Below are 16,891 nucleotides of genomic sequence, written 5' to 3' on the forward strand. Positions count from 1 at the left end.
AGCACCACGAGCTGTAGTCGCCGTAAGCGCTTCGACGCCGAGCTGGGTGAATGGTCGAGGAAGAGCAGAGCAGAAATCCGACGGGTCGCGAGCAGGCGCAAAGGCGGTTGTAAAGAGGGCAGATCGGGTCGGTGTTCGCAAGGCGCAACGTCGTCTCACGAGATTAGTGGGAGGTACCAATGCCAAGTCAGCCGAAATATTTCGCCGACGCTTGTTTTGCCGTCAATCTACAAGCTGGAGCAGCGATCCCTGACCCAGCAGTGTAATAAGCTGCGTCAACTATCAAAGGGTCTGCCGGGGGGTGGAAGAGGAGGAGGAGGAGGTGTGGGCTTTCAATGTTCGACGGGGATGACCCTCTGCGAAGAGCGCGAAGCAGCGCATGCTCCCATTAGTGGAGGGAGTACAGGACTAGGTATAGGAAATGAGGGAAGATTGGCGTGCGCCAGGCTCAGCCCATTCTCATTCCAGGCCAAGGTCGCAGTGGAAGTCCGCGCGGATGTGTGAACCTGACGGGCATGGAATTGTTCCACCACAACAGACAGGGCTTTCTTTCCAGTTCCAGTTGGATGCTTCGAGGTTGCGGTGTTGGATTTGGGACTTTCGGGCGGGCAGAAGGACGGGCAGCAAGCAAAGTCTTGGCTGCTCACTCGAGCGAGTGGAGACCACCTGCAAGCCTGCCAGGTGCTAAGGGTAAGGTGCCTAGCCCCAGCAGCCCCCCAGAGGCTAAATGCACATGCCATTGACGGCTTGGTGGCGGACTACGAGCTGTGATTAGCGGCCTTTGGTGCATCTTCAGCTAGTTAATTAGTGGTTATCTCCAAATCGGAGAGATTTTGATGGCACCAGGAGATCAACGTGGAGATGCAGCAGTTGCCCGTGTGCTGCAGAATCAGTGCATATGGAGGTCCTGATAGTGGCAGATAGATGGTCTTGGCTCTCGACTGGAACGGACGGGATTGCAAGCCGTGGCGGATGCTGCGCAGGCAATATCGACGACCATCCGGTGCCAGTGTTCGTGAAGTATCTTCGGGCCAGGCCAGGCCAATCCAACCACCACAATCGGCTCCCCTACAGCAAACAAGGTAGGTAGGTGCCTAGGTCAGTAGATCGTAGGCTCGTAGGTACTCGGGGAACGGCCGCCTGATGGGCGCGGGATTGCCTCTCGTCTGTGTACGATGTATGCACACACTTGAGTACCTAGAGGAAGGGCGCCACTATGGCCGGAGCACCACTAGACGGGGGTTGAAGGTCGCCCAATGGCGGGGTCGGTGCAAGCTTGAGCCCCCCGGCTCGCCCGGCCTCCCAAGAAACCGCTAGAAGCTGGGAAAAGTTGGGGACAGAACGTGGGGCACGGCGGATTCAGCCCCACTGCTGTTGCCGCAATTGTCCCATTACTGGACTTCCAGGGCCTATTTCTTCCGCCAATGGCAGCGCACCAAACCCGACCTCCCAGATGCTCCCAGATGCTCGGCGGCAGGCTTGGCATTGCTTTGTTTCTCCCCCCGATGCGCTTCCGTGATATTAGGTTGCCTTCAATGATCGTTCAACATCCGCTTCCTTCTTTAGTGGGCAGCTATGTTCAATCAGTCAGACCAGCTGCCAGCCTTCGATAGGACCCGGTTCCGTGGCCCGGTCGACATAAGCACGCGCATTCCTTTGTCGACTTGTTCTGTAAGGAGATATAGCACGCCATCCTCGGCTCAATCATCGCGTGATACGGTTGAATTATATTCTTCCAGCTTGGCATGTTTCGAGTCGTGTGTATCGTCATTATGAAGTGTTCGACCTTTCCATTATTCGACATGTGTTCCATCATGATCGTTCGTGATCGCAACGATGGTTGTTGGCCTGGAGATGTATTGGATTTCAGTCTGAATTCACCCGAAATTTCTGACTCTTGGACTTAATCGTGTTCTCGATCATTGACTGTGTTGCCATATTTGTCTAGGGACAGCTCTGAGAGACCTCTATCGTCATGCAGCATGGACACAGGCCGTTCCGCGATTTCTCGACTGAAGTTGGATCCATGTGGACCAAGTTTCTGCCGGCCTCTGCTGCGACGTATGCCGTATCGAAAATGGGGAGGTCGAGATGGCCACGTCAAGCTTTCTCCGTCTATTTGCCATTGCAGTGCACACTTGCTCCCGATCAAGGAAGCCGATCCACGGCGGGATCCTGTGTTATCGCCAGCAGGAGATAGATTGTCATAGGTCGGTGTGGTTGTTCCGAGATGCAGTCTTATCAGAAGCCGTCCCATACCCAGTTCGAACTAGCATCCTTGTGAGGAGGCAGACGTTGCTTGTTGCGTAATCTAACGTGGTTCTTGATCGTGTAGGTGAGATGGGCACGTAGCCATTAGATCGTATTGTTCACTTGTGCACTTCTCGGTCCAGTCTTGGCCCCAGTCCCCAGCCTTGAGTCTCGTATAGAACAGACAGGAGGCTGCTCGTTCAACGGGGATATTCACCCGAGGTTGCAGCACGTCAGCGAAGGTAGCATCATACGTGTGATGAACTAAATGCCTGAAATGTGCCTTTCGTGCCACAATATCAAAGCCGGACTGGACCCGCAGACACCAAAAGCTCGTACTAATGAAGTCAAAGCTCATGAAGACGATGAGTATCTGACCGAAGCTCTTTCTTATTGACTCTGCCCTTTGACTGAAGAGAGCATGGATGGAGGTAAGAGGTAAATAGGCAGGTGGTATGGCTCGGGAGACATGTTGGTGGCTCCTGCCGTCTCAGCAGGCTCACAAAAGCTTGCGAAGGTACACGCCCTCCCCCTCCCCCCCCTCCCCTTCTTTTCCCACTGCAGAAGAGAGTACATTGTGAGCTCCTTCCTCTCCAAATATCTATCAAATGTGATCTGGGCAGGCAAAAACGCACCTGGGTGCCCGTGACTTACACTGATTTGTAGCTGGCTAAATGCTGACCTCTAGTTTGACTTGCAACTATGCCTGTCAAATGGTCAGCTTGATGCGCAAGATGAGAAACTTAGACTTACGAATGGCCTCCGTGAAATTTGATGTCAATGAGCTCTCCGTTGTCTCTCTTACCTGCATAGCTCGGTGAATATTTTTGACCAGCAATGACAGATAAATTATCAATGTCAATAGTGAAGAGACGTGATAGGCACTTAGAGTGGCGGGCACCCACCACACTCATCTCTTCAGAACCAACCAAGCTTGGAATGCATTGTTGAAATCAACGCAAGTTATGTAAGCGTTCAAGAGGAACCGAAGATCAGCCCTGCTGTGAGCCTCACAATTACGCATAGAAAAGCGTTTCTTAATGCTCAAATAATACTCGTGAGAGCTTTTAAACACTTCCTGGTCTCATTATTGCAGGGTAATCTATGTATCCCCAGAAATGAGGCGATGTCTTCTTTTGGTGAAGTAGTTGAATCGAAAGTAAAGGGACAGGCCAGACATAGAATAGGACTGATTGGTGATGACCGCCAAATTATTTGGGAAATCTACACAGTCAATATCTCTGTCAAACGATCCTTGGGTATTGCTAATAGGACTTGCTGTCGTTCAATTCTTCTTTGTGTAATGTAGGCTGCCTGCCTGTGCATACGACCAACTTCAGGCTAAGTTGAAGGGCGGCTTAGGAGGCTCAAGCGGCGCCTGCCGTTCAGTGGCACATCTCTAGCAACCACACGCCCGGAACGCGCTAAAAATAGCAGGCAAGATCTCACCGCAGGAACTACATCCTTTCTACAGTCACAGATCTTCTCGAAGAATTTTACAACTGACTCAAGTGTAATGAGTTACTTGACAATCATATGCACTCATCAAGAGGGCTGAAACCGTGAAGAGAGACACCATATATCTACCGGTGCGGCAATGTAAGTGGAGCGGTGTCTGGTCAAGTCACTGCACATCATCCGCATGCATAAACTCTTATCTTATCGCCCATATCGGAGGGAGATCTACCCTACCTACATACCTCCAGGACCAGGTATATCGCAAGCTTTTCTCACGGCAGCACCAAGTCATCCCCTTCCATATCGTAAGCTTCGGCTGCAGAGCTTCTCTTTTAGACAGTATACTGTACATTTATTGTATGTTCCGGTCACCAGCTGAGGAATCTGAGGTTTCCGAGAGCCCACCTAGCTCCGGCTTCGGCTTGGCCTTACCCCTGGTAGATCTTACCATGTTATGATGCCAACGGCACGACTCCTTCGCTGGGGCTTCGGCCTGTCCGCATTAGTCGTGGTGCTTGCAGCATATATCGGCCTCCAGCGTCCTCTTCAGTCATTCGGGTTAGATAATGAGATCCATTGCTATCAGGGCGTGTACACCGCCTCAGCACTGGCCAAAGGCATCATGCCCAAGTGCTTCACGGTTTCGGGGGGCAAGTTTAGTCAAATTTTGGCAGAGCCACCTTCTTCATATCAAAGGAATGCAGTGAGAAAGGGATATGCGTATCCTGGTCTCTGGGATGGACATGGGCATCTCCTACAATATGGAGAGTTCTTACATTCGGTCGATCTCTTCGGATCATCTTCTTCTGGGCAGGTCCGTAGCCGAGTCGTGGATTACCTGAAGAGCCACCCTGATACTGGTACACGAGATAATTGGATCAGGGGAGTCGGATGGGATCAGATGGCTTTAGGTGAAATGCCTACTGCTGTAAGTCACAATTGAAGTCTCTGATGGATTGTGGCGCTAATAACTTTGAAGGGCATGTTGGAAGCAGATAAGGAGCTGAAAGGGCATTACATCATGCTTGACCGTATTGACGTTCACTGCGTCTGGGTCTCGCAGGCTGTTCTCAACCTACTTCCTCGAGACCTCCCAGATGTTCCTGGTGGCGAAATTATCAGGGATCCTGGCATGGGCGTCTTCTGTGATAATGCCATGGACGTTGTTATGGCCATCTGGCCTCGCCCAGATGCTAAGAAGAAACAAGAGGCTATCAGATCTGCAATGAAGAGCCTTCATGCCGTAGGTCTCGTTGGCATGCACGATGCCGGTGTTATACCTGAGGACCTGGCATTATATCAGGAGATGTCACATTCGACCGATTGGACACTTAGAGTCTACGCGATGATAGAATGCAAAGAGCGCAATACATTCTGCCCAGATCAGGCTCCGTGGATAGAAGAAGAGAATGGCATGCTGAATGTGAAGAGCGTCAAGTTGTTCGCAGGTTAGTAGTAACCCTTGGAGCTCAATTTTCGCTAACACCATCAAGATGGCGCATTAGGCAGCTGGGGAAGTGCTATGATTGAGCCGTACAGTGATAGACCAGACGCATCTGGATCACTGCTCGTAGATGGCGCCACACTAATGTCTTTAACCAAGTCATGGTCGGCTGCTGGCTATCAAGTCAACATCCATGCAATCGGAGATCTTGCGAATCGGCTGGCCATCGACGCCATGGAGGCCGCTCTCATAGATCTTTGCCCTGGACAGATGTTACATCAATGTCAAGCCGATCACCGATTTCGCATCGAGCATGCACAGATCATACATCCGCATGATCAAGCACGCATGATGAACATGGGCATCATCCCCTCGATCCAACCAACGCACGCGACTTCTGACATGAAGTACGCCGAATTGAGACTTGGGCATGAAAGAACTACAACAGAAGCTTACAGGATGTCCTCATTTCTGAGCCTCAAACCCGTCTTAGGAAGCGACTTCCCTGTGGAACCACCAGATCCTTTCCAAGGTTTATATGCCGCCTTGGCTAGGAAAAGCCCACATACAGGTCGAGGAGTGAATGGAAGCCTGGATGGCTGGTACCCCGAGGAGTCAATAAACACAATTGCGCTGGCGCTGCAGGGATTCACGATATGGCCTGCACACGGGGCCTTCCTTGAGGACAAGGCCGGCGTGATACAAGAGGGAGCTTTTGCTGATTGGATTGTTCTAGACATGCCGATAGAAAGTATTGCACTGGAGAAGTTGCGTAATATGAGGGTGAAAGAAACCTGGGTTGGAGGCAATAAAGTATACACAAGAGAATAAACGCTACGAGATTGAAAATTCCCCGTCATTTTCTCATGTATGTAGCAGCAGCATTCGATACTTTATCTGTGCTTGTATAGGGTCTGGCCAAGCTCCTTGATCCATGACTTGTCACGTTTGTTCTTGTCGTCGTCATCGAGCAAGAAATGTACTTTTTGCAGTCTCTCTCTCGCAGCATCTCGGACAAATCTGACAATGTCGCCCGCCGGCAACTCCTCTGTCACAAGACCTACACCAGTACCACTTTTGCTCGGTCAGTCTGGCTCCATAAAGGTTGAGTTAACAATCTACTTACGCCCAGTGCACCAATCTGGAATTGTCTCCGGCATCCTTTGCTTCTTTTAACTTCTTGATATTCTCCTCGATCGGTAGCCCCGAAGCATGGTCTTTGTAAGAGTCTCCGATGATGGCTCGACCATCGTACAATTTAGGCCAGATGGTGGTCCCTTGGACGTCATCGTGGAAGTATGATCTTCAGCTAATTAAGCCTTGGCAATCTCGACTTTTGTGAATCAGGGAATGCTTACTTGACTGTGGACACTCCACCATCTTGCGTTTCTAGGATAACTTTGCGACGGACTTCTGGAGAGAGAGCTTCTCTTGCGACAATGAACTAAATCATATCAGGTGACGTTAGCACCCGAATCATAACCCGACATCATCGAGTCTGCTCCTTCCAACTTACCCTCGTACCCATAACAGCAGCCTCCGCACCTATCGACATGTTAGCGCCGCCAAAACAAACCAGTATACTTGAGGCATCTGCTTACCCAGTGCCAAAGCAGCGACAACACCACCCGCTTCAGAGATGCCTCCGGCAGCTACCAGTACTACTCCTCGGGAAGGGAAGTCGCGATCGAGCATGGCTCTAATCTCCGGCACCAAACTGATGACACCTGCACCCTGCTGGAATTGGTGGCCACCCGCATCCACGCCTTGCGCAACGATAACATCTGCACCATCTTGCACCGCCTCCCTCGCAGCCGCCACTGTGCCGACCTGAACAAAGACTTGAAAGCCATGCTCATGAAGCGCCGTGATAATGCCCGGATGCGAGCGGGGCTCAGCGGCCGGGTCCGGCGCGAACAGCCACACCGCTTGGGGCATGTACTTCTCGAGCAGCGGCAGGGCCGTCTCCTTGAACTGCGAGACGCTCGGGCTCGCGGTGATGAAACCCACACCGACCGGCGCCGGAGTGAGGGTCAGCTCGGCGATGCCCAGTATCTCCCGCGCAGCGATCAGCTCCTTCTCCAGGTTCGCGAGGTGTGCGCTGCCGGGGGTGAAGTCGGCGCCGCCGGGGATGATGCCGAGGCCCCCGGCCTTGGAGACATGTGCTGCCAGCGTGCCATTAGACACGCCCAGCATGGGCGCGCTGATGATGACTGGCTGTTTCACGTTGGGAAACCATTCCTGCAATTTAGACTTGGGCTCTGCGCGTTCTGGGGCCATGGTGAATAGACGTGAATTTGATGAGAAAGATCTGGAGCGTATCACACAAAGCTGATTGCTGGAAATAAAGAGCCTACAAGTTCTTCGTGAAAGTAGGATTAGTCTCATTGAATATTCTCAAAAATCAGCATTTGCTGACAGGTCCGACTCAAAAGGAATGCCTCAACGGCACAGCACATCATATATTGGAAAGGGCCAGGGCGCGCTCTCTGTGTGATTGACATATAATTTCCCCGGTCAAAACTTACCTAAGAATTGTGCCTTACTGACTCGAAGAAACTGAGCGACTCCGTCGAACGTGCTCCGTCTGGCCGAGCTGAAACGGTTATCGAGGATATGACGGGTATCAAGGATGAAGTCATCTTTAGTGGGACTGCCGTGTTTCTGCGGGGTCCTCATGGGGCAAAGAACCTTAAATGGACCCCTGCTCGAATCTCATAAGGCAAGATAGAGATGCGACGCCAACCTCGAAGACAAATCAGACAAAGTCCTTCGTATAGGAACAGTCAGCCGCATGTCCACGAAGCGATGGGGAACCCGGCTCTTCAGAGTGACAGTCTTGACATTCGAGGCTTTACGCAAGGCAACTGCTAGCCATATACGCACAATAGCTCTTATTTGACGACATTATGTTTTTGATGTTTGTTAAACTCATCTGTTAGAGGTAGCTATCTAGTCATACGCACTACAGCTTATAGCTGCCACTGCCGACAGTCTTCGCAGCCTGGGCCTTATTGCCTTCCATGTCGAGCACTTCTCCCTTTCTATTAATGACCTTGACGCCGCCCTTCTTCAAGTCAGCCATGGTATCCTTCTTCTCCTGCGCCTTCTTGCTGATCGGCTGGCCCTGCTCGCCGCTCTTCTTCTGCCTCTCCTTCTCTCTCCTCCGCCTGCGGACCTTGTCCTCACGAGACAGCTCCTGCTTTGCAATTGGAAGGCCGCTCTTGGCCACCACCTCGCCCTTCTCCGCAGTTTCCTTGCTAGGATTGTAGACCTCCTGGGGGGCAATCATGCTCTCACCACCGCTGACGCCCTGGGCAGTGGTAGGCTGGGCATCTTCCATAGATATAGTAGCAACGTCCGCCACGACTGTGAGACTGGGAGCAGCCGGCTTCGGTTTGTAATGCCAGCTGCTAAGAGCGTCGAGCTTCGCGGACAATTCCTTCCACATCTGCTCAATCTCCTTCTCCTCTTTCCGTAGCTTCTCATCGGCCTTGCTTACGTATGTGTCGGGATTGGCATTCTTGACATGTTCCTCCTCGTATATCTCAGCCAAGCTCTTCTGGGCTTTCGAGTCATCAAGTTCGATCAGTCCGCGGCGGGTGTCAGTCGGGACATCAGCGTTGGGCCGTCGCCTGATGAGCTCATCAAACTCTCCTGCAATAATGCGTCGCTTGATTAATGCCTCTATGTCTTCACTAACCTCCTCTGTGATGACAGGGACTGGCTTGCCAATGTGTTCAAACTCAAGGTCCTCTTCCAAAAGAGAGTTCATTGGCCGGTCTGCGGCCGCAGCCTCACCAGACAGGGTCCAAGCACGCTTAGCAACAAGCTCTGACTCAAGCCTGCGGATCTCCTCCGCCAATTTTGCCTGTTTCCTCTCGTGCGCAGACCGCCTGGATCTTGGGTCGCCAGCAGACACATCGGAAAGAGCGTCTTCTGAATCGGAGCGTTCTGACAAATCTTCGAACAGATCACGTCGGACATCCGCCATGGCACGATCCACGTCTCTATCATCAAGCTCCGCTCGGGGGGGCTCGGGTCGTTTCCGGGGCTTATCTCCCTTCTTCAATTTTCTTGGAGGCGGCGCAAAGAAGTCCTTGTAGAAAATATCGTTTGCGGTGAGATCTAGTCCATCATCTAGACCATTGCCAACATCATCGCCGAACTCATCCTCGCTCTCTCCCTCAGGAGCATCGAGCCTCATATCACCAAAAGTCGGGCCGGCTTCTTCATCGTCATCTTCATCCTCGTCGAGAGGTAGCTCGTCTTCCTCTTCGACGGCTTTCTTGGATTTCGAAGCTTGCCTTGACGTGCTGGCTACAGACATGGGATCTGCATGCCAATCGAGGTCCTCTTCATCGCTGACTTGGTCGGTGTACGGGTCTGCCTTGGCATCCTGCTCCTCGAACCACTGTGTCTGCTTGTTGAAGTCGTCTATGCTGAAAAACCCATCGTTGAGCCCGTTGGGATCTTCTACGAATTCCTCATCCGGTGCATTCAAGTCACCTTCGCTTTCTTCGTTCTGATCACCATCTTCCTCAGCATCATCTTCAAGCTCCTCGGCAGCATCGTCGATGTCAAAAGAGCCAACCTCGTCTGATTCCTCATCTGCAGAGTCCTCGTCACTGCCACTACTGCCTGACTCTGAATCGGCGTCCGTGGAGTCCTCGTCACCAGATCCAACTTCGAACCCATCCTCGCCGAACTCCAGCATCTTAGCATCTCCATTGACCCCATTGGTCTCCGTCTCGATTTCATTATTCTCCTCGAGCTCCCGTAGCACCTCATTGGACTGGCTCAGAGCGCTTGAGATGATCCTCTTGGCCTGCTGCCAGACCTGACCCGTTTCGAATCCATCAACATGCACTTTACGGATCTTAAGGACCTCGCTCCTGTCCAAGCCGCCCTCACGTTTCCGCTTCTTCGCCTCCCTCAACTGCTGCTGCTGCTCGTCGCTGACCTGGCCGGCGAACGAGTCCAGTGTTACCTTTGCCAGCTGGAGGGAGGCAGAGGGTATCGACGCGGAGGGCTGCAGGAAGGCATGGCGGTTGGAGGGTCTGATCGTGTCGAGGAGAGCAGCCATGGCGGAGAGGTCGACGGCGGAAGAGGCGGTGCCCGCGGCGGCGAGGGACATGATGCCCGGGGCGTGCGTCAAGGTGTGGGAGGTCGATGTCAGAGAGGAGGAGGTGCTGCCGTCACCAGCCATTGTCTTGGCACACGGTGATGCTGTTGCAGTCGCCGGTCTCCGACTAGGAAGGAAAATTTCGTTGCAGGCGTGAGCTTCTGGTGCTGCTGCTTGCAGTGGTGCAGTGGCAGAAAAAAAATTAGAAATTTCAGGCTATTGCAACCCCGCCGAGAGAGGCTGAAGCGGAGTGACCAATTAGCGCCAACTGTGGCTTTTCACTGGCTGAGGACCCTGGAAAGACAGAAAGGCTGCCCCCACTTAAGCAACGGCTACGCTACCCTCTTGCATCCTAAGTCGCTCAACAACGGCCCTTTCCTGGTGACAATTGCCCTCTTTCTCAACTTTGAAGTTATGCACACAAAGTAGAATCGAGTAACGATTACTCGATCGACATGATTGAAAGATGCAGAATTTGACACAGCCGGCCAAGGAAGCCCAACAAGGGCTGTTGACTTGACAGTTCCGCTCAGCGGAGGCTCGAAATGCTACTGCATGACAGACCCGTCGCCTTACCTTTTTCGCTGACCGAGACTCCACATCACCGGCCACCACAATCACCAGCGAGCATCACATATCCTTCCAAATTGGCAGGAAATCGTGTGACCTCTTGTGTCTTTCCGGACGAGGTGGATTCATCAAAAGGGTCCAAGCACGCTAGCGGCACATGCGGCTATTCTCAGTCAACGTCATGAGACAGGCGCGAGCTCGAGAGAACGAGAGGAAAGGGATCGTTGTTGCGAAGCTGATCTTTGAATTTGAATGGAAAAGATACACCAAAATGGCCGATGGAGCACGTGGCAGTTCTCGGCCCGCAATCCACCACAGACGGTAAGCAGCGATGGGAAAGCGAAGATAAGGCCGGTATGCACGGCATGTTCCTGATCGGGTCTCTTGAACGCTAATGCTCACTGCATGCGGGTAATCAGAGGCATTATCGAATCGGCAGAATTGGAATGTTTAGTCGAGGTCTAGAATATGGAACATATGCACTACTCTAGCAGAGGAGGGGACGATCCCGTGTTTTCATTCAACTCAGAGCCAATGGCTGGTGCATCTGGCCCCCTGTCAAAGCTGCGGGCGGCTGCACTTCCCTACTACTCCGCAAGGTCGTGTTAAGTCTCCTCGATTCTTCAACAGAATCTCAGAAGCAGGCGGTGATCGTGAGAATTACGTAGAAGCAGGATAAGCGTCTCGAGACTATGCTCGGCCACGAGTGATACTCCCAAATGTAGTGGAGATGATTGAACTTCGTGCAATCCCTTCATCAGGGCGGGATGAGACTGTTGACGATTAGAGAGCTTTTCTGTGACTCTGGTCTACCACACCCTGCTCAACATCGCGTCCGTAATCGGCAAGGTGTTGACTCTTGAGAAAGATGTCAGAAATCAATTCAGCGCGAACAATTCATCTGCATTCTCCATTGGACAACCGAGCGAAAGATGCTGTATCTACGGCAAGTCGGGATAAGTCTTTGTTAGGCTAACCATTGGAGGGACGAGTGCATCAAGAGCCGAAAAGACTGTTACAAATACGCAGCTGATTTCTTGGTGGTGGTCACCCTTGAGAGAGGGGCAAAGGACTGGATGGCGTTTTTTCTGCAGCAGATCGTGATATTCCACGGCCGATGAGCGGAATCCGGCCGTCGCAGCTTGTGAGAATCCCCACGGGCATTTTCCCTTTCCCCATAGAAGCCAATTGGCGACTAGCATAGCCAATTCACCCAGAGGAATGTAGCAGATTGATCATCTACAAGAATCCTCAAAAGTACTGACGCTACTGGAAAGTAGAGAAGCGAGCTTCCTGCGGTGGGGGAGGTATGCTCGGTAGGTATATGACAATTGTCTGCCGGCAACCATCACGATGCAGGCAGGGTTTTCCGCTGCAGAGGAGGAGAAGAACCGCGAACGGTTCCTGGACTGAAGACTAGACGGCACTATCTTAGCTGCAAGTTAGCACGCACACCGTCGGCATCAATTGGGCCCACAGGCGACTACAGGACGCCAGTATGCTGCGTTGCTCCGCCCACGTGCATCTCTAGCAGCACTCTCCAGTGCACCAGTGCGCCAGTGCTGGGGCCAGCAGCGCCAATCCAACCCCACCCTCCAGCTCGTTCGGCTCCCTCCACGACGTAATACCGGTATAAGACAGGGTCACTGCCAGGGCAGGGAAGCCGCCTCCGAATCAAGGCCGCGCACCGAGTCAAACAAGCCAACGCCAACGCCAATGCCAATGCCAACCTCGCCGCCCAGAGTGTGGCTTTGTTCATGATCAGTCAATCTATCAGTCTCTTCCTTATCTCTCCTTCTCTTACTGTACCTTCTCTTAACAACACAGTTCTCGATCAACAGTCGTTTATCGCTCGAGCCTCATCTTCCCAGTGGCAATTGGCGTGAATTTCCGCCGGGGTGATCGATCTACGCTCTATCATTCTTATCTTCCTCCTACTCGGGCTATCACGCATCCAAGCAAGCCCGCCAGCCCGCCAGCCACCCATTGCTTCTTCCAACCGCACATTCGGTAGTCCTCCTGCCCTCGGCGCCGCCTACACGTCACACGGGTCTCAAATGAAGACGCAGAGGCAGTAACAGTACACCCAGGACATGAAATACGGCGACAACTTTGAGAGGGAATCGGTGCCGGAATGGAGCCTTCGTATGTGTTGTGTTGCTCTAACGTAATAATACTCCGCTGCATTTATGCTGATCATTTTGGGGGATTCCCCAATCCCAGATAACATTGACTACAACTCCCTCAAGCACTACATCAAGGTGCACACCACAAAGGACCAGGCGAGAGCCATCACTATCCTCGGCCATTCCGACGCCGCCCTCCTCAGAGTCGAAGATGAGCTCTACCTCGAGCTGTGCCGCCAGCACGACCGAGTCGACCTCTTTGTCGCATCAAAGGCCGACGAGATCTCCCGCCGCCTGCGTACGTCCTCCTCCCCACCTTTTCGTGCGATGAGAACAATAGCTAACATGACGCGGCCGCAGAATATCTCACCAGCCAGACCGGGCGACTCATCTCCAGACGCTCCGACGATGACGCCGGCAAGGTAACCATCAGACGGCAGCGCAAGCTGGCCAAGCGCGAGCGAGAGCTGCTCCGCATCGGTGACGAAATCCAGTTCCTGCAGCGCTTCGTCAATGCGCAGGTCGTCGCCTTCAGAAAGATCCTCAAGAAGTACAAGGTGAGACCTGAGCAACCCGTCATCGAGGATGCTGTGCGAGTGTTTCTTGGAATTTAGCGCTAATCCAGGTCTTGGCAGAAATGGACCGGCTCAACATCGCTCGGCACACGCTTCAGAGACAATGTGCTCAGCCACCCAAAGAGCTTCACCCAGCGTGATTTTAGGACCCTTCATCAAACCTACCAGGACCGGCTGGCGGCCATACGTGCCGCAAGTCCAGTGGACAGCGAGCCTGTAACGCCAGCTGTTGACGACATGCCTCCAACGCCATCGTATCAGAGCAATGGCCGACTGTCGCCAAGGCATGTCACCATCCAGGTGCGACCATCAGAAACACGCTCCTACCAACCCGAGGAGGTGCGGTACTGGAACGAGTACGACCACGGTAGTGAAGTGGGGGATGTCGACGATGGTTACGCCATCTATATCAATCCCGATGACGATCGTGCATTTCCTAACCTGATGAGTTTCCTGACCATGCCAATTGAAAAGACCAGAGCTTGGCTCGCAATCCGCCATCAACAGGCGAGCGATGCCCGGCAGCCACTGTTGCCCACTCATGCCAGTATCTCCGACAGCGGCTATGGTACAAGGGGTGACAGAACTCCCCCAACACAGGAAGATGTGGGTTACTTCACAAATCCGCCGGGCCAGTCTCCCGCCGGGCAGAGCTCCTCGGCCACGGCCGTAGATACCGATGCAGACGACGAAAACGAGAGCGAGGTCGGCTTCGAATACGCCTCGTCAGAAGAATTCCCCCTTGGCTACGAGGCTCACTACGCTTCCCTACCATCCATTGAGGAGCAACGGGTACTTCGCTACCGCGAGCGAGTCCTATTCTTTGGCACTGTGGGATGCTTCACAATCGCCTTTGCCCTGGTTGGCATCGCGGCTGTGCTCATATCGACCGGGCGCCACAAACTCCGTGTCGAGGTCGATGCGGGTGTGACGGTCGGCGTTGTCGTCAGTCTGGGATTGGCATGCACTGCGTTAGGCATGATGCTTGCTCGAAAAGACCAGCTGGGCACAATCAATAACGCCGCGGGTTGGATTGCCTTCGCAACCGTTTGTGTTCTTGACGGGATGCTCCTAGTTTTGGTGATGGGAAACACGACTTGATTCGAGTAGAATTGATCAAACTTGGGATGAACGGCACAACGGTAGTGTGCTTTGGGACGAATGATCCGGCGAACCGAGCCTGACCGGCTTAGGATGCCAGGTCTTCGTATAATGACGACGACGAAGATACCTGGATATGATGAGGCTTTGTGTCTCCAATGCGGGAGTTGAGGTGCATATGATTTGACTGTACATTGTGGGTTTGGACGGCCTAGGTCACGGATATAGGACCCGTTGCGGTATCGCGAATGGCCGACGGGTCACCTCTTGTACTTACATAATTTGCTTTGTGACATTGTCGCCATTATTCTTTCAGCGATCTAGATATAGACAAATACTATAGATTGAGCATTTCGGCGTCATCTTACTTCACGCAGACACTTTTATTGTCAACTTTAGGGCTCCTCTAAGGCTGGAAGTCTTCTCTAGTCTGAGCCTCCCGAAGGAATCTATGTCATCGCTGCAAGACAATAAGCCATATTCATTTGTATCCTGGATCGCGGGTCGAGTGCAACGGTCGTTGCCGATCTCACTGCAACTCGGTCGTTGTAGATGCTTCCTCCGTACGGACCGCTCCCTCCGCAAAACCCCTTTCGGCGTGCGATAAAGCTTCCACTTGCCAAACCTACACTGACATTCGCCTACGTTGTTTCACTCCGAATTTTTCTATGGTGTCTTTTCCTGCATTGCAATCAATTTACCCGGAAAATGAGCCCAATACCTCCATGTACAAAACGTCAACTCCGCGTTCCTCTGACCAATTCGACCAACCCTCGCCATCTCTTCATCTATATTCATCTATGACATACCCCAGATTCCTCAAATATGGTTGATTCCAATGCCTGGTCTCGGCTACTACCGAGCTGTGCGGACCAGGTAACTCCAGGCTGTCTTTATATATGAAGAACGGAGACGCCCTACCTTGCAACCATAGCAGGCATCTCAAAAAACACCCGTAGGGATATTCTGTGTGACTTTTGAGTTGGAGGAACAGACTCCGTCACCATGCTTCCAATCGTGCTCGCCACCATCGTTGCGCCGTTCATTGGCGCAGCACTTGCAAAGCCCGAGCAGATTCGCGCCGTGTCGGATCCGATCTTCCATTACTACCTGCAATCGTACCCTCAGAACAGTATGTTACACAGCATAGTCTCTCTTGCCAATGCCATGTAGAAGAAGATGTGCTCTAAGTAGTCTGCAGAAACAATCGCCGTCATGGGCCCCGAAGCGAGCTCCGAGTACTTCAACATCGGCGGCACAGTCCAGAGCACCAACACCAGCTTGTGAGTCCAGCTCCGAAGGATGATACTTCTTTAGGAATAAATCACTATCAAAGACAGTTTAAGAATGGAATGTTAAATATTTGCACTGGCCAGATATCTCAACGTCGGGAGCGATAGCACATCTTATAAGACGCTGACCTTCGGCACGACGGCAAGCACCAACGCCTGGGCGTTAGAAGGTGATACTATCATCACCGCTCAGAGCAGCACATGGGGAAGGCGTGAGTTTCTCGGGCTCTTTATCATTTCCTCTTTTCAGTACACATACACCAACAGCGAGGTATCTACAACATGGAGAGATTGCTGATGAGGGCCGCAGAACTTAACTTCTTGGCGTGTAAACTTGACGGATCTTACTGGCAGGTGTACTTGCAGACTGGAAGCGCAACTCCAAGCGGTCAGACCTGCAGTAACTACCAGTCATTACACTTGCCTTGTTTATGCTAGAAGCTATGGCAAGCTCCTACTGGCTATGTTGTGAAATACAAAGTCAATTTTACTGAGGCCCAATAAGGAATAACAGGGTTCTTTAACAATCATGAAGTTGATACGGGTTTAGTTTATGAAGATGGATGTTAAGGAAGATGGGGTTATACCCAAATTGGTGGATGTATTTTCTTGTGAGAAAGTATACCTAGAATATTCACATCATCTCTACGTCTTCCAGATAGCCATTGATGGTCAATCATGCCTGGTAGTTCTAGAAGTCAGCTATGAGATTAAATAATACAAGTGTCTTGATCTAATGGGGCAATCTTGGAGCTCTACTCCGGGAGCGGTCATACTAGGCTTCAATTCTCAGATATAGCTCAGTCACGAAAAACCTATTCAGCAATATCACAGAGACCAAGCTATCCTCTGTTGGATTCAGGTGTAGCTCTATACGATTGAACGACTACTGAAAAAGGGCAGTAGTGCCTACTCTTTACCATACTAAAGCAGAGCCGCTGTTGACCAAC

General features: G+C 52.1%; 4 protein-coding genes across 4 annotated transcripts; 2 read left to right on the forward strand and 2 right to left on the reverse strand.

Moving 5' to 3' along the window:
- Positions 1 to 6,045: 6,045 nt before the first annotated feature.
- On the reverse strand, positions 6,046 to 7,432 carry UCRPA7_4157 (putative 2-nitropropane dioxygenase protein; the record flags this gene model as incomplete). Its single annotated transcript, XM_007916713.1, has 5 exons — positions 6,046 to 6,226; positions 6,279 to 6,455; positions 6,511 to 6,596; positions 6,669 to 6,697; positions 6,754 to 7,432. The coding sequence occupies 5 exons, from the start codon at positions 7,430 to 7,432 to the stop codon at positions 6,046 to 6,048; spliced, it is 1,152 nt and encodes a 383-aa protein (XP_007914904.1).
- Positions 7,433 to 8,117: 685 nt separating this feature from the next.
- On the reverse strand, positions 8,118 to 10,361 carry UCRPA7_4158 (putative u3 small nucleolar ribonucleoprotein mpp10 protein; the record flags this gene model as incomplete). The annotated part of the gene is made up of 1 exon (XM_007916702.1): positions 8,118 to 10,361. One exon carries the CDS (start codon positions 10,359 to 10,361, stop codon positions 8,118 to 8,120), a length of 2,244 nt encoding a protein of 747 aa, XP_007914893.1.
- Positions 10,362 to 13,036: 2,675 nt separating this feature from the next.
- UCRPA7_4159 (putative spx domain-containing protein) lies at positions 13,037 to 14,649 on the forward strand (the record flags this gene model as incomplete). Its single annotated transcript, XM_007916724.1, has 3 exons — positions 13,037 to 13,271; positions 13,334 to 13,530; positions 13,609 to 14,649. 3 exons carry the CDS (start codon positions 13,037 to 13,039, stop codon positions 14,647 to 14,649), a joined length of 1,473 nt encoding a protein of 490 aa, XP_007914915.1.
- Positions 14,650 to 15,654: 1,005 nt separating this feature from the next.
- On the forward strand, positions 15,655 to 16,258 carry UCRPA7_4160 (hypothetical protein; the record flags this gene model as incomplete). The annotated part of the gene is made up of 4 exons (XM_007916703.1): positions 15,655 to 15,781; positions 15,851 to 15,932; positions 16,026 to 16,153; positions 16,209 to 16,258. The coding sequence occupies 4 exons, from the start codon at positions 15,655 to 15,657 to the stop codon at positions 16,256 to 16,258; spliced, it is 387 nt and encodes a 128-aa protein (XP_007914894.1).
- Positions 16,259 to 16,891: the final 633 nt, after the last annotated feature.

This window comes from Phaeoacremonium minimum (assembly GCF_000392275.1).
Source record: "Phaeoacremonium minimum UCRPA7 unplaced genomic scaffold PA7_03_scaffold_329, whole genome shotgun sequence".
Taxonomy (NCBI): domain Eukaryota; kingdom Fungi; phylum Ascomycota; class Sordariomycetes; order Togniniales; family Togniniaceae; genus Phaeoacremonium; species Phaeoacremonium minimum.